A 25,305-nucleotide genomic window follows, 5' to 3' on the forward strand; every position below is an offset into this window, starting at 1 on the left:
TTTCTGCTATAGGACAGCGCCAATAAAAAAAAAAAATCAAAAACCACATTTTTTTCATCAATTTAGGCCAATATGTATTCTGTCACTTTTTTGTTAAAAAAAAAATCCCAATAAGTGTATATTGATTGGTTTTCGGCAAAGTTATCGCATCTACAATCTAGCGGATAGATTTATGTCATTTTATTTTTATTTTACTAGTAATGGTGGCGATGAGCAATTTTTAGCGGGGCTGTGACATTGCGGAGGACAGATCAGACACCTAACTGACACTTTTGAGGGGACCAGTGACATTATTACAGTAATCCGTGCTAAAAATATGCACGGTTACTGTACTGACACTGACAGGGAAGAAGTTAACACCAGGGGCATCAAAGGGTTAAGTGTGTCCCTAGGTGATGCTTTCTAACTGTGTGGGGGATGTATTTACTAGATGAACACAGAGATCTGTGTTCCTAAATAGCAGGAACACAAGATCCCGGTTTTCATTTCTGACAGAACGGCGGTTTGCCTTGCTTACATAGGCAGACCACCGTTCTGTCTCTATGGGGAGCGTGACAGCTGACTGGTGCCCCCACTGGCTATTACACAAAATGACCTACAGGCACGTCGTTTCGCGAAATAGAGCCAACTTGCCGCAGTAAAAGTGAGGGGGCTGGTTGGCAAGTGGTAAAATGCTCAGTTATACCCAAAGCTGGCCTTGTGTAGCACCCCCTGTGTAGAATTTTAGTATAGCGCACCACTCAACAAAGAAAATAAAAATTTCCTTCACTCTCTTTGTAACCAATTTCAGAGTAGAAGCCAACCCAAAAAAATGGTATTGTGTATGGACCTTCATTCTCACCTCCCATATCATCATTACAAGTTTTTAGGACTAATACAAGTATACTACTACAGTATGTTGTCATAGTGATGCAAAAGTATCACAGTCACTGAATCCATGCTGCATTCTGCATGATTTATATGAGTAAAAACGGAGTGCCAGTGTTTGAGGGCCATCTGCTCCCGGCTTCCTCTCATCCTCCTGTAAAAGTCAACATAATGCCCTGAAGTTTTTTTTTTTTTTTTAAAGTATTGAATATCTAAAGCGATTAAAGTTCAGTTAATTAAGTTTTTATTTTTGCCTTTTCTTTTTCTTCCAAGACTCAAAAGTGGGGGTAGGTGGGTGACCAAGTTGTATTGTTCAACTGCCCAAAACTGTGAGGCCAGCACCTTAACTATGCTGTTGGCAGGGTGTCTGGATCAGAAGAGTGGCTGAACAGAATTATAAATCCTCTTTCACATAAAACAGCTTATACATACGTCAGCTGTTTGATATCTGATAATGATAGCATTACAGTGCAGAGGCATAACCAGAACCTTCAGGGCCCCGGTGCAAGAAACCATGAAGGGCCCCCCGGACCCCTGGTCGGGGCCCTTCCTTTCAAGCCTGGGGCTCTTTCCATTGATCCTGGGGCCCTTTACTCTCATTGCGGAGCCCTTTATTACGGTCTCGCAGCAGGACCCTTTCACAAGTTCTGCAGTGGGCCCCCTTCCCGCCATCTTAGGGCCTCCTCAAGGTGGTGGAATGCCAGGGCCCAGTTGCAAGTGTGACCTTTGCGATCCTGGAAGTTCACCCACTGGTGTCAGTAGTTTTTATTTTTTGGTATTTTAATTGTATTATTTTTTATCATTTTATTTTTTTTACAATGTCACTGACTAGGACTCTGTCCATTCAGAAAAGGAAGAAGCTGGTAAATTGCATATTTATCGACCCTTCCTGGTTCTCTATTGTGACACATCCCCTGCAGCAGCCGACAGGAGAGGGGAGTGAGCACAGTGGGGGGGGGGGGGGGTTGGGGAACCAGGGGAGCACACAGGGGCCCAGAGACAGAAGAACACAAGTGAACTGGATAGAAGGAGTGGCGGGGCAGCATACAGAGGAACCAATCTCCTCTATTTTCCTCCTGCAGCTACAGGAGGAAAAAGGAAGACAGCGATTTTTCTACATGCTGCCCCCGCCGTCCCTCCTATCCAGATGTACAGGGGAGCTGCACAGACCCTCTGGAGCATGGGGCCCCGGTTGCAATTGCAACCCCTGTAGTTACACCCCTGTTACAGTGGTTGGTTCTAAAGGCAGAAGGGATTTTTTTTAATTCTTATGCATTTCAATGCATGAAAACCTGTGCAACAGCCTCCCTCATACTTACCTTTGCCCCATCTCAATCCAGGGACAAGAGCCTCGGCTGTCCAGGATTCTCCTTCCTGATTGGCTGATGGCGGATTGAATGAATACACGCACAGAGCAGTGGCTCGGCTCAGGTGCCCCCATAGCAAGCTGCTTGCTGTAGGGGCACTGAGCAGGAGGGAGAGGCCAGGAGCGAAACGAGGGGCCCAAGAAGAGGAGTATCTGGGCTGCTCTCTGCAAAAGCACTGCACAGAGCAAGTAACACGTTTGTTATTTTTACCCCCCACCCAAAAAAGTATTTTAGATCACCTTAAACATATACTCCAAAGGGCAGCTGTTTCCTGGCTGAGTTTTCAAGTTGTCTATATTGTAGAAAGGGGAGAAGTCAAGAGAAAACACAATATGAAGCATCCATATGCTCCTTTCTGTGCATAGTCTTTTTATGGATGGATAAGAAAAAAATCTCAATCAAAAGCAGAGGGTAGAATCTCTATACTCTGAATTCTTCTCCAGTGTTCTTGTTTCAGCATCAGGCTCAATGTTGTAAATCCTAACCCCTTCCTACCACTGCGGCCATTTCGATTACGTGACCGGTGTGATTGGCTGTCACATGATCAGAAAGCTCCCAATCACAAGTATGAATCGGAAGTTTTCCAGTACCCTCCAGTCTCTGTGCTGGGAGCATGCTATCAGCACAGAAAGATGTTTACATCGGCCTGCATATGTGTGGCCCCTTGGCGTTAAATACAGAAAAAACGTATCAGCGCAAAACTTGTAAGCCTAGAATAATTATGGTAAAGCAGCTGAACACTGAAGGTCAAAATACAAAAAAAACCCAGCAGTAAATAATATGAAAAAGTGCAGCACTAAAATAAATTCACAGTCTCTAGAATAAATAAGAATAAATATTCAAGTAAAGTCCATGCAAGAAAGGCCCGTGGCTGAAGAGTGCTCAGACCCTACACTTCTAAGGATAAGGTGATGCACTGTGTAAATCCTCCACCACATAGATTAGCCTCTCACCTCATGGATACATGAACTGCGTTTAATACAGTAGCATATATGGATCCAGCTTCTTAGCCCCAGGATATAAAGCAACCAATCTCGTTTAAAATGCCAGATAAAAGCAAACTCCGCTTGAAGGTGATGACATAAACGGATCCAGCTTCTAATTTTCAAGTAAATAAGTAATCCCCTCTCATAGGACCGGATAACTCACATATAAAGAAGCAGAGAAAAAGACCATAGTGCGTACCAGATAAAACACCATTTATTAGAAAATAGCAAAGCCTCTTACTTCAGTATGAACGGTAAAAGCTCTCACATCATTCCGTTTCTGGATAGCAGCTGGTGACATCAACAGCTCCTCTCTTCCCTCCGCACGTGTTACGTCCCAAGGGGAGGGACTTCGTCAGCGGTATGCTTGGCGTTTAAGCCCAACTGCTGAGAGACTGCATATATGCATAGGCCAGCGGAAGAGCTTAAACATTCAGTTCCTGGAGGTGTCTTAACATGAAGTTGCCTGCATTGCCCACCACACAACCAGACATGCCAAGGACTTACCCCCAAGCTGTATATTTTGGCAGAACTACACTGCATCTGAGCACCAGAAAACAAGAATGCTATTTAATTTATCTTTAATATTTAACGCAAACTCGTCCACCCAAGTCTCCATGCTTTTTTTTTTTTTGCTGAGAAATTAATTTGATAAACACCTGCCATCTTGAATAAGGGCAGATGATTCATGTAGCATTTACTTTCTGGAGTCCATCTGCCTTTAGCTCAGGCATGCAGGCAGGAGGGTGTGTTTAGCTGGGAAAACCCCTCTTCCCCTCCTGAAGACTCTTAGGATGTATGACATAATTTGCCTAGGCCTGGAAACCAGGAAGTAACTGAATGTAAAAAAAAAAAAAAAAGTTTAAAACCTGTAAATATGATATACTTTCATATCTATTTACTAACGCTAACAACAAAAGGACAATGTTGATTGGGAGAGTAAGGTTTAATTTTAAACAGGATATATTTTTTTGTAGAATAGCCTTAAAATTGTTTTCACAAGTCTACCATTACAGTGGAAAATATTGGAAATGTATCCCAAATTTCTGTATATTGGCACTTAGTATTGCTTGGTAACTGTGGCACTACTTGAGAATCACTTACTGGTAATATTGGTAGCAAACCAGATCAAGCACTGTATGGACAGCCTTTTGATACCCTAAACTGGTAGTAACCTGCATCGTGGCCATCTTGAGTAAGGGCAGATGATTCATGTAGCATTTACTTCCTGGAATCTATCTCAGGCATTGGCTGAGCTGAGAACCCTCCCTCCCCACCTCAAGACTCCTGGGATGTATGACATCATTTGCCTAGGCATGGAAACCAAGAAGTAACTGAAGAAATACAAAAGAAAAGTGTAAAAAAATAAATACGATATACCGTACTTTCCTATCTATTTATTAATACTTGCAGCATAAGGATTAGAAAAAGTCCATGTTGATTGAAAGAGTGAAGTTCCACTTTAAAGAGTAGGTTGATTCTGGTGAGCAAAGCTGATTCTGTGTTATTTCTTAGGAATTATAGTAATTGGCCAGGAAAGTCATTTTCAGGCACTTGATTGGCTCCTGTGAACTAGAGAGTGTATGAAGAGGACACTTGGCGTCCATGAACTTATACAATCATCTATCAATCTTTTCATAACATGGCTGATCAGACAATGATAATCTAAAGTTTCTTAGTAGTTTTATAAAGATGTTTCCTTCATGACAATTCTCTTCTTACACTTTCTAACTGTTCATGAACAAAGGGGCACACTTTAATCAATTCCCACAGATAAGAAGGCAGCCCAAAAGTGCCAATTTTTACTGTTCCAATAACAGTCCACAGACTGTGTAATTGTAGTTATTATCTCAGTAGCTTTCATCCCCAAGTCTTGATGGTTTGTCATTCTTTTTTTTTTTCCTTTTTCCCAGTGCTGTAAAACAATGGGTAGATAATATAACTAATTAGCTGCTGCTGTTGTGCATAGATCAGTGTCAGATTGCTCGATTAAACAATGCAAGAATTTTCACAATGTGAAACTGATTGCTGTGCAAGGCCCAAGCAGAGACACAATTGGAATGGTGATGTAAGGATTTTAAACCGATAAACTGCAGAAAGATGTAATGCCAGCATTTTACCTAAGTGAAGGTGCGCTAAAACAGGCCTATTCTTGCTTTTTCTTGAACACGCTTCAACGTTAATTTGCAGCTCAGGTCAGCTACACAATGGGGTTGAATTACTAAATGCAAATAAGCTGTTTACTTTGCAAGGGAATATTCCACAGAGCTTCGCGAATGTGGTGAAATTTCACTTTGCAAAAAATACCCAATCACATGCAAGGAAAAAAAAAAAAAAACAGCAATTTTTTTCTTGTAACTGGGTGATGGAACACAGGAGAGCTTCACCACCACTCAATTCTCTTCCATTGCCACTTCTCTGGAGAAGTGAAGATTATTTGCCTTTGGTAGATCAACCTCAACGCAGTGGCGCATACATGATTTACAGGTTTCAGAAAAGTTATTATTGCCCATTGAGATTCTCAATCTAAAACAATTGATGCTTACGTGATCCTCACGATTATACCCACATGGTGCAATTAACGCTAGCAACACTCTGATGGGTCAGTTGTGCTAGCACATAAATCCCAACATTTCCTTGCATGCAGTGGTTCCTTCTGTTCTACCAGCACTGGTAGTTTGTTATGAAGGATCATACCCCATACATTATTCAGTTACTGAACAAATGTTTGGGTTCAGTTTCAGAGACCCTAATATCTATGGATACATCCAAGTGTAAATACAAATGGGTTGATTTTTACAAGCAATGCATTGGATTCAAGCATCACTTACGATAGTGAGCACTTGTGAGCCCTCATAACGGTTTCAGAAAATTTTCAATATGCTGGAAAGACTTTATGATCTATAAAGAACTCCTTCTATTAGAAGAAAAATAATGAATTCTTTATGAATGCACCCAACCATTCTGGTGGCTTCAGCAATGCACCATTTGCTATTATAATGAGTACATCATACGACTGCTAAAAGAGAAATCTGCTAATTTAGGTATAAACTTTGAAAATGTGCAGTTTTTCCAACAACATACCTTGAAAATGCCAGAAATTATACTAGTTAAAGTGGTTGTTACCCCGCTTGGTTATTTTCAGGCACTCCCCTAATGCTATGTGCTAAGTTTATGTTTTATAAACAAAAAAGTCGTGCTATAATGCTCGGCGCTCACGTGACCGGCCGCTGCTCCCTCTCCAGATCTGACAGCTACAGCAGGAGGGTCTGAATTCTCTGCTGACGTCAGTCGGGAGGAGGAGAGGAGAGAAGGAGAGAGGCGACTGATCACGTGAGTGCCGAACAGCGCTCAGAAATACAGTATAGAACGGCATTTTATTAATAAAACAGATACACTGGGGACATAGCATTAAGGAAGACAGGTGAGTGCCTGAAAAGAACAGTTATTTCTGCAGGAGGGGAGGGGCAGGCAATGACACAGCTAACAGGCATGGGGGGGGGGGGGAGGACAGAGAAGAGCTGCGGGTGATGGAGGCACATACACTGACCACGGTGTCAGGGCTCAGCAGCCATGATAAACCGTGGTCATTTTACAGGGGAAGGGCAGAACCAGGCAGGATCAGCCAGGTATTTTAGGTGATAGAGAGGACCAAATTACGCAGCACAAGCACTGTGCGGTTATTCATGCTTTAAGGGAACAGGATCCATTTTTTTTTTTTTAGGGTAACAGACGCTTTAAATAACGGAATTATAAAAATAATGCAAGAATCGAAGATTCTTTTAGGAGGCCAGTGAGCAAAAACAAGGCAAAGCTGCATCCCCCTAAACCCCTCGTGCCCAACCTGTGGCCCTTTGGTTGATGATGTGCGGCCCTCAGACCTGAGCATTGATCGCTTGTAGCCTCAAGCAACTTGTTCCCAGTTTCATATTGTCTTCTGCAGCTCATCCCCAGCCAAAAATGTAGCCTGTCTACACTTTCTGACCCTCATTTCCTCTTAGATCGATACAATTTTAATAAAACCCAGCCCAACAAACATGATTTTAACATGTGAGCGGCCCTAGTTGAGATGTAAAAAATGGTTTGGTCCTACTGCACTTGAGGTACTTTTCCTCTTTCTTTCTTTCCCTTTGTTGTGTACACAGAGCCTTCTTCTGCACTTGGATCAGCTTGCCCATGTGGATGGACTTTTTCTTGATTGGATTTTTTTGTGTCCTCTCAAGCATTACATATATTGAACTTTATGTGCAGGCCCTTTGTGGATGTCAGGGGCCGCATTTGAGACCCCCTTTAGCTGAGGAGTTGACAACCACTGCCCTAAACTTTACCCCTGGTATTTTAAAACTTTTTTTTTTGTGCTGTGGTAGAGGGTTCAAAGGACTTTTGTAGCAGTTCATGGGGTATGGGTACTAGTCTCTTTCCTTACCAAGGGGCACTTAAGTTGCACATCCATCTAATCCCTCAAACTTTTCGCTCTTTGATGACTAATGCAGTGTTACCACATAATGTATTCATTAACACTTGAGGTTACGCTTTTTGCTAGCATGGTTACTAACCTATAACAATCATGTAAAGTCTATACGAAACGAAGAAAGAATGTTGTGAAGTCACAGAGCAATGCTGAGTAAAGTACATTTAAATAGGCATCTAAATACCTTTTTAGCACCTTTTTGTGGTAGCCACGTGATTGCTCCGTTATTTGCAGGCCAAGGGGCGAGGAAGGAATGAATCATTATTGGCTCATCATTTCTGCCATACAGGGCAAATAAAGGAATGATGGCAGGCTTTTTAGTGGGGCCAACAGTGGTACTTGCTGGCACTGTGTGCGTTGGCATCGTTCTAGTCCATCTGTAGAATTGTTTAGACTGCAGGCAGTACAGTGAGTATTGTCATCTTGAAAAAGGAGGTGGCATTCTTACAACGATAACTTGGTAAAATCCACAGAATATATTGAATACATTGTAATGTGAAACAAAAGGTTATACTTTACTGGTTTAAACGACAACCCCCTCCAATTTAGATCATTTTTTATTTTTAGATTTAAACACATTTTAATGCATTACGTCCATTGTTTACATGTCTCCTGACTGCCTTTATAGAGATCATATAGACTATTTTAAAGTCCCAAAATGTACCACTTTGTGGTATAATCAATAAAACGCCCAGAATAAAAACTTTTGCTGTTAAATGTTGGACCTTAGTTCACATTTTTTACAATTTCTAACCCGTTTTAAATACAAGAAAGCCAAACTCTTCTGAAACAGGGCGTAACTGTTTACATTAACTATCATGGAGGGAGAGTTGGTTTACTGAGGGTTTCAACAACTTTTTTTTTTTTTTTGTACAGTACTAGCATTACTAATGCAACAATATCTGAAAGTTGCAAAAAATGTAATACTGACAAAGGTCCTGAAAATGTTTTTTAATGTTTTTTTTTTTTTTTATAGAAAATGATGCAGGAAAGCATAGCCTTTATGTAATATAGAACAGCCTAGTTAGTACCTAATAGGCCACATGTGTATGAAAGTCAACCATACAAACAGGAGTCGCCATCATGAATACTTCATTATTAAAAAGCTCACATAATACCCACTGGTCCAGCTTTAAAGCATCAACATGAAAAACAAGAAGAAAGAAAAAAAAGGAGAAATTGTCTATTCATTCATATTAATTCTCAGAATTACAGAAATCAAGTTTTGAAAAGATATAATGGCCGCAATTATTTTAATTACTGCAATGAGTACACTTAGAGGTAAATATAATTGTCAATAATGTGACAGTTTTCAATGATCACGCCACAAGGCCAACAAGGTTAAATGGAATGACAGTAGTGACAGCTCTCAGAGACTCAGCTGCTCCCGAGTCTCGAGGCATCTCAGCAAGGTGGACACTGCGGTGAGGAAATGGTAGGTGCAATTACACTGATGGGCACAGATGGCCTGGAGTGCTACACAGTAACGTCATAAGGGACATAACAGGACTGGGCATGTTGAGGTCATTTTAAGGACAGGCAGTGATTGGGTCAGGAGGATAACCATGTATAAAAATGAAAGGAATTAATGTTATTTGTTTAAGTTAATGAAAATATAACAAATTATTTTGACCAGATTGGTTGGCAGTATTGTGTGTGGGTAGAGCCATAAATCCCCAAAGAAATTATTTTCAGTGGAACTATTGATTGGCTAGTTTAGATTTATTACCTTATCATTGTTGGTCCCCTGATATAATACCAGTGTCGGTAATGTCTGGCCATGCCACCCTCAGGCAATCGGAGATCGTTATCATTCCGAGAAAAAGCATCTGACTGCCATCTGAGGTCTATAGTTCACTAAAAGTAAATTAAACCCTATGTTTTTGTCAGAATCAATGTTTTTGGCAGAATTATTAGGTGAAAATAAGGATAGGGGGAAGGAACTAAAGACCAATGCAGCCACCACAACGAAGGACTAATAAGCTCTACTAAATTTAAAGTGGTTGTAAAGGCTTTAACTTTTTTCTAAAATGACAAACATCTTATACTTAACTTCTCTGTGAGTGGCCCCGAACCTCCTCTTCTGGGGTCCACCACTGGTGCCCTGGGCTCCAACTCTTTTGTGTGCACTACCATAGCACGGCTCTTGCTATGGGGGTGCATACGCTGGTTCGCTCCCGAGCCAGGCTGTGTGCATCTATAGACTTGGCCACACCCCGATTCCTTCCTCACAGGATTTGACTGACAGCAGCCAGAGCCAATGGCTCCTGCTGCTGTTTATGTGTCTTGTTCTGCCTTTAGAACCACTTTAGAGCAGGTGTTTCACCATAAGAAATGATGCTCCACCTCAGCATGAGATCACCCTTGTCTGTATAACTTTTTCCACTGTAACATTGCATAAACACAGGCTTTTCAGCAGGCTTCCATCACAAAATGACTAAAGACATCAAACACTAATGCCTTTTTCACATTGGTGAGACAAGCCCTTCGACTTTCAGAGCACGTGTCGCATGACAAGTTGTGCCCTATTAGTTGTGTCCTATTAAGTGCAATTGAACCGTTCAAATAGGAACGACTTGAGTTGCTCCTACTTAGAAAAAGGTTCCTGCACTACTTTTGGTGCGACTTCAGCACAACTTGATTTGACTCCTGTCAAAGAAGTCATATGCAAATTGTACCAAAGTCACTCTGGGAAGCGGAAGCCGCAGCAGTGTGGACCGGGGCTTAAAGCGATATTAAAGCCTTTATTTGTGTTGAATTTTTTACTGCTGAGGTAAAAATTTACAATGAATGCTGCTGCTTCTTGATGTGTTAAAGTTGCACCCCCCCCCCCCCCCCACACACACACACACACACACACACCTTTTCAGCTAGTGCTGGCCCTGCTTTTCTGATTCAGAGTTCCTCCGTTCCTATAGAGCTATGTTTTCATACGTCCTGGAATTGAACTACTGTACAGGGAAATATGTGAATGCTGCATGTATCAACATTCACAGACAACCCGGGAGGACAACGCACAGAAGGTATTCCTCTACTCCTCCTCCAGCGACTGTCAGCAACTTCTGAGACAATGCCTCAAGAGCCATTGTCAATCGCTTCCCTTGGAGAAGAAACAGAGGCATGCCTTGTGTATGTAGTCCTAAAAGTCCTGGGCCAAAAAGCACAGGCATCGTCCCCACGTTGGACAAATTTTATGAATGCATGGACACCCATGAGCGCTAGCACAAAGAATATTGGAATATGCAGTTCCGAGATTTGTGACAGGGGACGTTAAATTGGTGTGCTTCCCCAGATGGAAATTCAGGGAAGCGAGCAAAGAAAGCAAGGGGATGCCAATGTAGGCACACAAAAAATGTGTATGAGTGCTGCGGGAAGCTATAGTTTATTCTCTTGTATACCTAAACTAAGTGTTTCTGTTAAAAAAAAAAATATGAGGCTTTAATACTACTAGAATACAAGGTTGACCAGTTGACATTAATATTTTTAACAAACAATATTTCCTTGAAGAGTATAGTGTGTTAATGTAAAATGAATATATCACAACTCTGACATTCGGAAAGCATTTCATGCTTGAAATACATTTACCTGTTAATAATTCAGAGATCTAAATTATGATACTGGGAAAATAAGTAAACACATAAAAAAAAAAGATTTACAATGAAAGAAGGCCATAAATCGCAGTCACCTATGTATTAAAATACTGGACAATGATAAAGCATTTGGGTTTAGATTGGCTGTATGTACAAAGCGAATTATGTAAATGACAAAGGATAAAAAGTCTTGCTATCTTTACAAACAATGCATTAGGAAGCGACTCATGTTATATTGACACCATCCAAATGCCATTCTGCCAGGACGTCTATACCACGATGATTCAACAAGCCTCTCAGCTTTGCCATAGGGACTGTAAATAGAAGGATTGACAGGCAAAGTGCTCACCTCCACGCCAACACTTTCAGCCAAGAAATTTGAGAACAGAAGCACGAGTTGGCAAGAAGTGCCTGAACGGAGGCACGGCTTACGTAGGAGAAAGTACTCTACCATCTGCACAGCATGCTTATTATAATCTCACTTACTTTACAACACGCACTAAAATACATATCCAGTTAATTGATCTGTTTAGTATTAATATGTTTCATACTATTCATGTTCAAATAAAAATTATTGCAAAATTTAGCCCAAGAATTAGCACAAGTTTTTATCTAGTCACTAATATCACATTCAAGGTTTTACAAAAGCTTATGCCCAGACCGCCTGCTCATATAATTTAACAATTTGGAGAATATGAATGATAAAAAGGTACAAAACTGACTGCTTGTGCCCAAACCTAATAGGGAAAATTGATCAAAATGATTTTTCTTGATGGTGTAAAATAAAATTTTCTGACGACCATACTCAATTATCAATTAAAACTTTTTGTTGCCAGTTGGGCAGGTTGTCAATCTGAGTGTATCCAAACCTTACCATGTAGAAATGATGAATGACAAACTATTTAGCATTATTTATAGTACACTTACAATCATTTTGAAATCAGGAAGGTATGAAATTATTTGGTCAAAAACCCAAGCGCATCCTCTAACTGGCCATCCAAATGCCAAAATTGTATGCAGTGGCAGGCATCAGACAACAGAACTGCATAAGACTCATCAGATGTTCACCAGTGACAATCATGGTACATGGATTAAAGTGTTGGTGCACATTAACTCTGTAGCCAGCTATAGAGTCTGAATAGCAGACCAATCATACACAAGACTATATCATCTCTCCATTCAAAAAAAAAAAAAAAAAAAAAAAAAAAATCGCACTTGTCAAGAAAACTAGCTGGAGAAATCACATATCCATGTTCCATTACCTTATTCTGTACACTTGCAAGATCTGCAAGAATGCAGGATCATATGAATGCTCATTAAGACCTCACTGTCTAGTCAAGCCATGTTGGGCTGAAATGATCACTAACTCCGTGTCCGTGTTGATATATAATAATCCAAGAACAACAAAACATTTACTGTAAAGTCACAGACTATGAAACTGGAAACTCCCTTTCCCAGCCATATGACTATGTTTAGAAAGTAGCAGGAACATCATTTCCACTACGCTATGTAAACTACATTGTACTTAGAGCCTATTTCATACAATTGGGATCACTTTCTGCAATTCATAAGTGAAGTAAAGTTTCAGCTGTTATTGAGGGCATACTCACACAAGAACGCATGCATTAAAGCATGTTGTGTTGATGTGCATTGACATGCTTTTAGGTGCTTTTGAAACTCTACTTTTTAATAAAGGAAGTATGGGATTTCCTTTTTTGTTGGAATCATACTTACCTAGGGGGATGCAACAATGGTCCAATACTGCATCTGTCCCCTGCCAGATCTAACACTGAGAACCAAGAGATCAAACATCACTGATCGCTCGGTTCTCAGTGCTCCCTGAGCAGAGAGTTAGTGACTGTCAGTATAAAAAGAAACGGCTGCACATCACGCATGTTCCAAATGCCTTTTATTTAGATACCCAAGGTGCCACCGCAGGACACCAACAAATAGTCCAGGTAGACGCATTTTACACAATAAAGTTGTGCTTAATCATTACACAGACAGACAAACTGATACATCTTAAATAGACCCACCCACAGTATGTACAGGTGTCAAAGAGGTGGGAATCAGTGGCAGGTAACTGCCTCAACCAACCATTAGACTAAAACAAACATACAAGTAAAAAACATGAAAACAGATCATGCTGAATACTACTAATGATACAGTTTTTATTACTAAAAACTTGTATATAGTCCCTTATCCTCCCCTCCAAAACCTTGCAGACTATTGAGGTTAGGCTAACCGGCCTGTAGTTCCCAGGGATATATCTTGGCCCTTTTTTTAAATATTGGTGCCACGTTGGCTTTTTTCCAATCAGCTGGTACCATTCCCGTCAGTAGACTGTCCTTAAAAATTAGAAACAATAGTCTAGCTAGACCGATGGTGATGGGATTTTCACGTCACGTTCGTTAATTTGCAGCAGTACCTGGTTTTCTCACGGCCACCAGTGATTATTTTTGGAATTGACATGAACACTGGACTTCATTTGCACATTCATCTATTTAGCTTTTTTCTGGTGGAGTTGTTCACAGAAAACACATTATATTGATTTGCAAGAGTAACCAGAGACTTTGTTCACTCACATTTTCATTTGTTTCAAATTGTTTGTACACTATTTTGTATGCATGATTGACATTGTTCATTTTATTGCCATTTAGTAGCGCACCAGACTTTCATGCATTCTATGCATGAAGGTTAAAAACCTTCTCTGTGCAGAAGCCACTCAGACGCTCCTAATACCTACCTGAGCCTGATCCTGTTCCAGCGATGTGCACGAGAGCCTCGGCTCTCCGGGTACTTTCCCTCCTCACTGGCAGCAGTGGGAGCCATTGGCAAGGTCAATGAGAGAGAGAGGGGGTGGGGCCAAGCCACGGCTGTGTGTGTAAATGAGCACGCAGGGCCGCGGCTTGGGAACTAACCTGCTTAGGCGCCCCCATTGCAATCTGCTTGCTCTAGGGGCACTCTGCATAAGGGAGAAAGAAAGCCTTTAATATGTCCTTAAGCTTACACCCATGTGAGGGCAGTGTTTTACCTGCACTGAATGCACAGGTGTTCCATGCATCTTCATGCAAACAGTACCATTCATGTCAATTGGGATGCAGGGGCTGCACTGACATCTGCTGCTCCCAGGATGTTATGGCTATTTGATTGTTTACAGATTCAATCATTTTGATCGAATTGCACACTGTGGATAATAAAGTCAAAGCATGTGTGGCTACCATAAGGATGGACACTACATATTGTAAGGTTGAACCAGGGTCACCATACACCTAAACAAGTTTCTCTAAACTAAAGCCTGGTAAACATGGGCCGAACATCGGCCGGCATCGGCCAGTTCAACAGAAACCGGCCAACATTCAGCCCGTGTGTGCAGCAGTTTGGCCGGCTTCTGTCAAACGGGCATGCTGGAAAAACAGCAGCCGATCAGCGTTCACAGCCAATGGCTGCAAGCACGTACCAGCGTCTTCTGGCGGTGGCAGAACACAATAGCTCAGTGGGGAGATCGCTGTACTAACATCGCATTGTTAGTACAGAGAGCTCCAGTTTTTTTTTTTCCATTCAGCCCTTGGAGTTGAACGAAAAAAATCAATGTGTACCGGGTTTCAGGACATGTTAGATAGAGAGATCAGTGCATTCCCATTCTGCCTGTACATTCATGCATACTACATTTTTATTTGGAGTAATTGACATAAACCCCCACCTTTATTCCTAGATACAATCCGAGCAGGAGGCACTATAACAAATACTAGTGATACACATAACAGCTGGAAACAGACACAAGGTGATTAGTGATACCAGACTTGTGTTTTTCTTCTTTTGTCCATTGTCCTCTGACACAATGATTCGTTCTATCAATGGGAGAGTGGCTGTATTGTGTGTTTATCCTTGGTAGGATTCCTGGGTGCTTCTATTCATAGGAAGTACTTTACGTATTTACATATATATACAGTCTAAATGAGTGCCGAGCAATTCCACCTATGACCTATCCTCACTATCCACAGGTTAAAAAACAAAAAAAAATTCTAATCACAATCGGCTAGAAAAATAAAAAAAACTATAAAAAGGAGAAGAAAGATAATAATATAAAATGGCTGCTGGATACAAATAGAACTGTTGTCAATACCAACCAATCAAAACCTTTCTTTTGTGAGAAAATGTACAGTTGGAATCATATTGGTTGCGATGGGAAGCAACTTCTTTCCAGGCATGACAGATGGAAACGTACTGGTTGCCACACTGGGCAGCACAGTGCCTAATGCTGGCCATACACTATACGAAAAATCGTTCAAACTTATTTTGGAAAAACGGCCGTGAGAGCAAACGATCGTGCCATCATGTAATGACCGATAAATTGTTTAATGGACATAAATTATTCTATTTTTGTTCATTTTTTCACATATATCCACATATACACAGTGTGGACGAGACACATTATAACCTTTCAGTTTATCAATCGTTCGGCAGAAAACGTGTGCCCATTAACTGGCCGAGAAATGAACGAACTGTCCAAATGACCGAATTTTGGCTGATTTTTCGTATAGTGTATGGTTAGTAGTGGTTAGCCCTTTTGCACTGAGTCCTGTGTAAAGCTGGCCATGTAGTGCAAGGGCCTGCCTGACTGCATAAAAATTGAAATTGTTTAGGTTTGACCTTATATGGTTTTGGTAAATCTAAAGGAAAATTGTATAATGTAAGGCCAGCATAATCCTGGCCATACACGCACAGAATTTCAGCAGAAAATGGCAGTTTTCGTAAAGATCGTTCAACATTCGTGCCAATGGGGTGGGGGAGGAGGTCTCCAATTTTCACCTAGGGGAGGAGAAGTCGCAGATGCATATTTAATATATGAATATATATGTGTGTATATATATATATATGTAAATCCTTTGATGTATATGAAACTTATATTTTGTTGTACTTTTTTAGGAGTGGATTCAAAATCCCTGAAGAAGATTCTTTTGTTACTAAACACATTATCGAAACGCGTTGGACTATGTACCACTCCCCAAGTATCACTTTGTTTTCTGTATATTTATGTATTTGATGGACCAATTATGTATGGTCATATGTTACACCACTGTATTGAATCTTGAATAATGAGATCACAATTGAGAGAATTCATTAATAAATATTTTAGAAAATCAACTCTTTATATATAATTTATTGTTACCCTTAAAGTCCCACTGAGAAGGGGGTTTTTGTTTCAAAAGCATAAGGACCCAGTGCTGCAAGGCAGAAGGGCCAACTAAGCCACGGTGCTGCCCAGTGTGGCAACCAGTAAGTTTCCATCTGTCATGCCTGGAGAGAAGTTGCTACCCATAACAACCAATCAGATTCCAACTGTACATTTTCCCACAAAAGAAAGGTCTTGATTGGTTGGTATTGACAACAATGCTGTTTGTATCCAGCAGTGGTTTATATTTTTATCTTTCTTCTCCTTTTATAGTTTTTTTTTTAACAAAAAACTATTGTGATTACAATTTTTTTTTTTTTTTTTAACCAGAGATTTCTTGTATGTTTGCCCAGCCTAAACTAGCCCTGTGTGTATGCATGCATGTACTAAGGACCTTAGATTGCAAGCTCCTGGAGGACAGTGACTAGTGTGAATGTACAGTATGTAGAGCCCGGTGTGACTTTCCAGTGCGATATATATAACGACTGATGCACAGCTAGACACAAAAGATACCAAGATACCCTGTACTATATACATGCTGTAATAAAGACGGACTCTGCGTTTCATAGCTTAGAGACAGACGTACAGCTAGTGTTTCATAGCTTAGAGACAGACGTACAGCTAGACACAAAGGTACCCTATAGCAAGTTCATACTGGTGGCCAAAGTAACTAGATTTCAAAGCTCCAGTTATGTTCCAGTATTCAGAAATCAGCCTCCTAGATATCAGGCACTGAACATAGTTTTCTTCTATTAAAGTGGATACCACTGAAGTCCCAATATTTATTTCCTAACAGGTGACATGACTGAACCCTGCTAAACCCAACTCCCAGTTGTCCATGAGTGGTGACAACCACAGCTATATTCCTAGTCATTTAGTAGGCAGCTATACATCGCTTAGATTCTGCAATAGAAAGCTGAAGTGAACTGTGTTGGCCTCGGTTATCAGAAGTCCTCCAGAGCCGATAACGGTGTCAGTTCTGGGCCTGCGTCCTGGCATATACACGAATTCTGCACATACACTAATCCCCAGCGAAGCATGTGATCGTTCTGCTTCTCTCCGAGGATTTCACACAAAGCCAACAGTTTCTCCGTGCTGCAGTGATGTCATTATTTTCCTCCAGGTTACTAGCATCTCCAGCACAAACAACAAGTCCAGGTCCCACCGGGCAACCACGGTGCACCTTTGCATCATCTCAACTATCACCGATGCCTTTTGTCACCTGTGCCACTCCAAGTGCTAGCACTCACCTTAATTAGGACAATAAAAACAAAGAAAACAGAAATATTCTCTACTGCCAACAACATTTCATGTTTTCATGTCTGTTCCGGGCCAAAGTAGGCAGCGCAAAGCGATGGGAACAAAGAGCCTTTGTTTATGTTAGGGGATGCTCTAGGAATCCCCAGGGACCGACAGTGTTAACGCTGAACTCGACTGCTTTCAATTACCGTACAGTGACAAAAATATTGTGCAAGTCTATTGTACACACCGCAAAAAAACACTAGATACCTGTATTCTCCGAGAGTCAGGTGACTACGGTGTTCACCAACACAACTTTAAAATATAAACAAGTTCTATTGGACTAGATGTGCTACTAAAAACACAATTAAAATAAAATATAATACACCTGAATAATAAAACAAGGAAGCACAATTGCACAAGTCCTCAGCAATATTGCAGATAAACAGCAACAGCATGCAACGTGCTAGTAATAACAGGCCAACCACTTGGGTAAGTGGCAGCGTTCGACGGTTGTATCCTTGTATACAATTGATAGCAGTTAAATAATAAAACCGAGATTTCCCTGCTGACAAAGCATTCCCTTACCTGAAGCTTCATTTTCCAGCATGAATGCATCAGTGTATCCTTATTAGAGCTTCCTCCTCTTGCATGACTCCAGTAATCCCGACTAAAAGGATGAGGACGGAGCACATCTGCTGTCTGCCCTACATTTTCCTGGAGAGGGAGAGGAGGGGGGTGGGAAAGTTGACTTGCCCGGGCTTGTTGCAATCTAGCAAGGCTAGTGGAGAGGAGAGTGGTCCTAGCTCACTTCCTCCAGCTGATTCTTGTGAGACCAGGCGATGGATGAATAATGTATGTGCTTCTCTTTATCCTCCTTCAAGGCCTGCTGCCCCCGCCTCCAACTGGAGATTTCAAATACTACACGGTGCTTTCGTGAGCTGTGAGGTTACAGCCAGTCCTGTGCTGGCAACAGCATTAAAAATGCAGCATCCAAAAAAACGAGACCGAGGATAGCTACCGCGTGCTGAGGAGAAAGCAAAATACCCAGCACAGCTGCTATTGTGTCACAAGCGTTGTGTTCAATAAAACGTATTGTGACACGAGGATACAATGCAAAGCAGGGGTCGTGTGTCAACACGCTGAGGCAATAGCTGGGCTCTGCTAAAAACATCAAACACGCGACCACATATCGCCTAAACATGCCTATAAATGGCATGCAAAAAATATGCAGGGCCCGGACAGAGATTTTTTACATGCTTTGTTTACATTTGCATCAGAAATGCATTATTTTTACATAAGGAACCAACTATAAAAACAACAAGGATAAGGGCTCATGCACATAGGACGTTTTTATAGCTGCTGTAAGGCTACGTTCACATGTCAGCGTAGGGATCGCGGGCAGAATCACCGCGATTCTGCCCGCGATACGGAAATCATTGCAAGACGCCTGTGCGTTGCCACTGATTTGCAATGGCACCGCAAACGCTGTGCGATGTTGCAGCAATTTCCGCCTGCCGAATCGCGGTAACATCGCGCAAACAAAATCGCGGGTCGCACGACGCCCAAAAAAGGTACAAGAGCGTCTTTGGGGCGTCATGCGACCCGCGATTTTGTTTGCGCGATGTTACCGCGATTCGGCAGGCGGAAATCGCTGCAACATCGCACAGCGTTTGGGGTGCCATTGCAAATCAACGGCAACGCACAGGCGCCCCGCGATTTGCAATGATTTCTGGATCGCGGGCAGAATCGCAGTGATTCTGCCGCGGTCCGCTACGCTAACGTGAACGTAGCCTTAGGGCGTCTGACGTTTTTATTTTTACGTTTTTTACAGCCTGTAAACGCCCCTCCAGGTTAGCCTACGTGTCTACGCACACATACATTTTCAGAGGTGTTTGGAGGCATATGCGTTTAGGGGCAGTAGAAAGAAACGACAGCCTGTGCGTCCAGGAGCAGAGGCTGTTGAGCTGTAAAAAAGGCCAAAAAAAATGCTGCTAAACGCTGTTTAGCCGCTTTTAGATGTTTTACGTTATAGAGCGTGTTTTTACTGTAGCAGCGCTGGCTTTTTTTTTATACATCCTGTGTGCATGAGGCTGAATGCAATAGTATCAAACGTGAAAATTTGACAGAATAAAAAAAAAAATTAATAAATAAGTACATTTAAGGCCCCTTTCACACTTGTGCGACCTGAAAGTCGCGTGATTTTTGCATGATTTTTTTGCCGCGATTTTGAGTGGACTTGAGGTAATGCCTGCTTAATCTTGAGGTCTAAGGACCTCAAGTCGCATCAAAGTTGGACCAAAGTAGTGCAGGGACTACTTTGAAGTCGCACAGATATGAACGGTACTCATTGGAAATCATGGGGTACGACTTGACATGCGACTTTGCAGTCCCATGTCGCAGGACAGGTCGCACAAGTGTGAAAGGGGCTAAAGGTGTGCGTGGTGACCTGCATTTTTCTGGACTGCATAAACATAGGTTAGCGCTGGTCTTGATACTGCGATGTACATGTCTGCATTTTTCTGCACCACATTGGACGCAACCACATTTCAACACACAACTGCGCAATGCACTGTGCTGCTGCTGGGCAGTGGCTTGAATGAAGTGTCACTATGGGTTTAATTTACTGGAAAGGGGTTAACATCTTTTACAATAGAGTGTACAATAAAACTAGAGAGTAAAATCTGGTGCAGCTGTGCTCAGAAACCAATCAGCTTCCAGATTTTTTTTGTCAATGGCCACTCACTAAAACTAGAGGAAAGGTGGTTTAACCTTAAAGTACGTAGGGGGTTCTTTACTGTCAGAGCAGTAAGGATGTGGAATTCTCTTCCGCAAACAGTGGTATCAGCAGGGAGCATCGATAGTTTCAAAAAACTATTGGATGGGCCCCTTGGAGACCACAACATACAGGGGTATACAATGTACGGTTAACAGCAAACACACACACACATCATAGGTTGAACTGGATGGACTGATGTCTTTTTTCAACCTCACTAACTGTAACTATGTAATAAGTAAACTTCCATCTTTATATCTATTTTACATATAGGTAAGTCTATATTAAGGCTTACCTATAGGTAGTGTAAATATCTCCTAAACGTGCACAGTTTAGGAGATATTTACTGATCTAGCAGTCAGTTACATCACTGGCGCATGCGCTCTAAAGGAGCAGTTTCTTCAGAGCAGTGTGCCATGACTGGCGGCTCCTGCATACAAACGTAAGAGTGACGTCATCGTGGCTCCGGCCAGTCACAGAGCCGAAGCCGCAAACCCAGAAGGAAGACTGGGTAGAGATGAACGCTGCCTCCAGCGATGGCATTGCATAGCTAGAACGCTTTTTTTTTTTTTTTTCAGGTTAGTGTAACAGAATGTGCTAGTATGCAGTGCATACTAGCAGATTATGCCTTTGACTTGTAGGTAAGAAAAATAAATAGTGCGTTCTGAAGGTCCGGCCGTACCGTGCCGTAGACAGCAGCTCCGCACGAGAGCCCAGGATGACGTAATTGCGGTTTTCGACCACTCACAGCGCCGGAGTTCGCAAACTAGGTAGAAACCCCAGGGAAGAGGTCAGCTGTCTCAGTGGTGTGGGCGCTGCTGGAGGGCTTTGTTCTAAGGCACATGTGTCAAACACAAGGCCCACGAGCCGAATCCGGCCCTCCAGGCCATTTCATGTGGCCCTTGCACCTCTTCTGCAGCTGCAGGAGAGCTCCGGACCTCCGTTGGGTCTCTTCCAGACCCTGTACTTTTTGCTTTCCGGCAACGCCTACAGCTTCTTCCCAGAATCAGCACAAGATAAGGGAGGTGCACTGTGATGTAAGGGAGGGTGGGAGACTCAATTTCTGATGGTGGAGAGGCTCTTGACGTCTGATGTAAGGGTAGGGGATTCGCTGGACATCTAGTATTACAGATACAATCGGCCCTTTTGAGGGCAATCATGATGCTGATGCGGCCCGCAATTAAATTGAGTTGGACACCCCTGTTCTAAGGTAAGTATTTTTTTCTTTTTGTCTTTTTCGGGGGTTTACAACCTCTAAAGTGGGGAGGGGGGGGGGGTCTCAAACTGGTGGCCCTACAATTCCCATAACGCATTGCAAGGCTTACAGTTACAAGCATGACTCCCATTGGCAGAGGCATGATGGGACTTGTAGTTCCGCCTTTAAAGGGCTTGTCACTCCAACACTTCATATTCCTGATATGTTCCTGCTGTACCATGTACTTGTATGAGAAAGTCTCCTGTTCTCTTTGAATTGCTTCATTTGTGTGAAATCTCTGGTCTTCCTGCCGGTCCCTCTGCTTTCCTATTATAAACTGACCACACTAAGCAGAAAAACACAGTCTAGTCAGTTGCCTAACTGTGGAAAAAACTAAACACATAAGTCACCCAAAGAAGTCACATTGTGGAATGCTCGGTTGAATAAAAACACAGTTTTATTGCAAAATTATTGCATATTACAGACACAAAACCCAGAGGTTATTGATTGCCTTCACCCAAGTAAAAATTAAATAGAGACAACATTATCTATTGATGGATACTAGCAGCTGCACCAGATTTTCTCCAACTAAGCTGGGTACTTAGTGTGTTCTCCAATTATCAGACTTGTCCTGACATGCCCCCTCTGCACAGCCATTCACTGGGAAGCTCAGTGTACTGCTGCCTCTCCTACCCCCCCCCCTCTTATGCAGCTGAGAACAGAGGGAATGTGATCACTTATAAAAAAAGGGAAAAAGGTATTTATAATGATTTTTTTATATCTATACAAAAATGCTTTACCTTTCATTTAAATTTTAAGCTGAATGGGTTATTTTACAAGGTGATCGCTTACAATCATTTTAATTAAACAAGCTAAAGTTAGAAGCCGATTGGCTACCATACACAGCTGCATCAGATTTTGCACTCTCCTGTTTTAGTAAATTAAAGCCTATGTGACACTTCAAATAAAGCTCAAACCCCAGAACAAAAATGTAATATTTTTCCGCTTGCCAATCCCTAAATGTGGTGGCTGCATTTGCTTTCTTTTCTTCAGCTTCATTTTTATTTATCACCTAGTGATCCGGCCAGTAACACTTCCTGCCTTAGGGTTTCTACACCATGGGGGGAGCAACAGAGACACCTTTAACAGTAGCACTGTCAACCTGTGAAGAGAATAGTGTTACACTGGCCACACATGGACTGAAATTCAGCCAGTTACGCAGGGACCAGACAAATTTTGATCCAATAATGTTGTGATACAATAGCTTTTAAGTACTAGTCACTGAATTCAGAGGACCTCTAAAATCTTTCTCACTCCACTGATGAGATGGCACTTATGGACACAGATAGGTGGCACTGAGAGGCAGCACTGATAATTGACATTGATGATGAGGCAGTGATAGGCACTGATAGGTGGCAGTGGGGCTCACTAATGAGCAGTACTGATGGGCACTGATAGATGGCACCGGGGGCTCACTAATGAGCAGTACTGATAGATGGCACGGGGGCTCACTAATGAGCAGTACTGATGGGCACTGATAGATGGCATTGATTAGGAGCAGTGGAGGGCACTACGTCGACCGATGTTCCTCTAACAAAAGCCGGTTAACGGCTTTCTTCTTTTCTTCACGCTTTTCTTCTGTTTACCACCTGATCAGCTGTCAGCCAATGACAGCTAATCGCGGAAGTAAAGGGCCAGCTGTGATTGACCATTTACCCCAATCAGCGATCAGCTGAGTCCCAAGGACTTGGCGATCAAAGGGTGCACTTCCCGCACGTCTGAGAACAGGAGGACATCCTTGTACGCCCTCCCGGCATTTTAAGCCCGTGCTGTAGCGTCTTTCCGCTATAGAGCGGGCACCAAGTGGTTAATTATATCTTAAAAACCACAATTGCTCTTTATAGGACTTTGATGGCAACTTCTAATCAAATAATACGATTGAAATAATACAATTTACTTTCTCATTTTCTAGATTTACAAGGTTTGAACCACATATATTCCATCACATATTACTTAGTATAAAATATTGTAGATAATTGGGTTATAACATCAAAAAGTGTAATCCAAATGGTACCCCCCACAGCTAATGATTTGGATTATTGGTTGGCCCACTCAGCTTTGGGACTCCAACGCGTTTCAAAATATTTAGAACAATTTTCTTCTTCAGGGATAAGATACCACTATAATTTGTTGGACCAGTCTTACATGGAAAAGGAAAGTCGCGATCCGTGTAAGTAGACTCCCAAGTCACTGGGACCCCCATAAGTGCATTCAGAGGCTACAACTCATATTGCAGGATAAAAGCATGAAATACTGGGATTACAGCATGGTTCCATTTGTGTTGGACATCCATCTACCAGTATGTCAGATATCATCTGCCCTTACTCAAGATGGCTGCGGCCATAAAGTATATGCTAGGACTTGTTTTTTAAAGTGATTTCTCAACAAAATAAAGCATGGAGACATGGATATGGGGGAGTTTGGTTTAAATATTAAATATGAATTAAATACCATGTTTGGTCTGTGGTGCTCAGTAGCAGTAAAGTTCCGCTTTAGGATCAGTTTGGGACACAGTTGAGATTAATTAACATGTATGGGGGTATAACAGAAAAGCATTATGGGGCATGGAAAAAGCAAAAATAATCAAAAGTGTAATCTGCTGTGAGGTCAGTACTGTGAAATCTTCCACCTGTAAGATGGCCAGGGACCTGGACAATTGTTTGCATATCCAGCCAGATAGCGTAGAGATCATAATTCCCATAGAAAACAAAGACCCTTTAGATGGTAAGGTGGGTTTAATATTTTGCAGTGGTTGTTGCTCCAAAATAAGGTTTGTGCTGAAGGTGTCTGGCCACGCATCTTCTGCTCTTCCCGGTTCCGTTAAAATGCACGCATGGGCAATTTGTGTATGACTGTGTGTGTCACTCATTCTTAAGTATATGTGTCAGTATTGCAATGGTACAGAACATTACAGGTGCCATCACAAACTTGAAGATGTCCTCTTATTGGTGTCCTGGGTGCTGCAAATCAAAGGTGCCCTGTAGCATCTAGATCCTAACACTTTGTGGTAGTGTTGCAAGCTTTCCCACTTTTTTTTTTTATTTTCCTACTACTATGATGGGTGACTGTTATCTAATAGATATGAGTGGAATAGGAGATGATTGGGCAAGCTCTCGACACTACCAGGAACTGTCAAAATAATCAGGTTAGGGGCCCTTGCTTTTGGGCACCTGAGGTGCTAAAGAGAGCATCTAAAAGGAAAGTGTGGGCACTAGTACGTACCTATATTGTGTTGCTGTAGCCTGTTGAGTATCACTGGGATATTGCCAAGTTAGGCCAGCCATACACAGTTTGAAACTCGGACGGTTCAGCAGGAACTGGCCAAGATTCAAACCGTTAATTGGCAGGCTGAATGTACCAAGTTAATCGATCAAGCAACTTGGGTAAAACCAGCTTGCTGGATTCTCTTCCGATTATCGCTAGCAGCTTCTATCGATATTCACCAACTTCTTCCGGCGGGGACGGCTTCCCCCGTCGGGAGCAAACAATGTATTGGCAAGAGGGATTCTCCAGTCAGCACATTCTGTGTTGATGGGGGGATTGTGTGAATTTCTGTGGTTGCAGGAAAGAAATGTGCA

The 25,305-nt window shown here is 42.0% G+C and overlaps 1 protein-coding gene across 5 annotated transcripts in view; it reads right to left on the minus strand.

Moving 5' to 3' along the window:
- MARCHF8 (membrane associated ring-CH-type finger 8) overlaps positions 1-25,305 on the minus strand; it is a 363,845-nt gene that overhangs the window by 77,454 nt on the left and 261,086 nt on the right. The window contains exon 1 of one of the 5 annotated variants that reach the window (XM_082268180.1): positions 18,285-18,688. The exons of 3 other annotated variants lie outside the window; for them this stretch is intronic. In XM_082268180.1, coding sequence (XP_082124306.1) covers positions 18,285-18,314 — 30 coding nt within the window. In that variant the 5' untranslated portion in view covers positions 18,315-18,688. Of the gene's footprint in view, positions 1-18,284; positions 18,689-25,305 lie in introns of those variants that run through there. One more of the 5 variants, XM_082268182.1, reaches the window with a different exon arrangement.

The sequence above is a fragment of the Pelophylax lessonae genome (assembly GCF_965119305.1).
Source record: "Pelophylax lessonae genome assembly, chromosome: 9".
Classification (NCBI taxonomy): domain Eukaryota; kingdom Metazoa; phylum Chordata; class Amphibia; order Anura; family Ranidae; genus Pelophylax; species Pelophylax lessonae.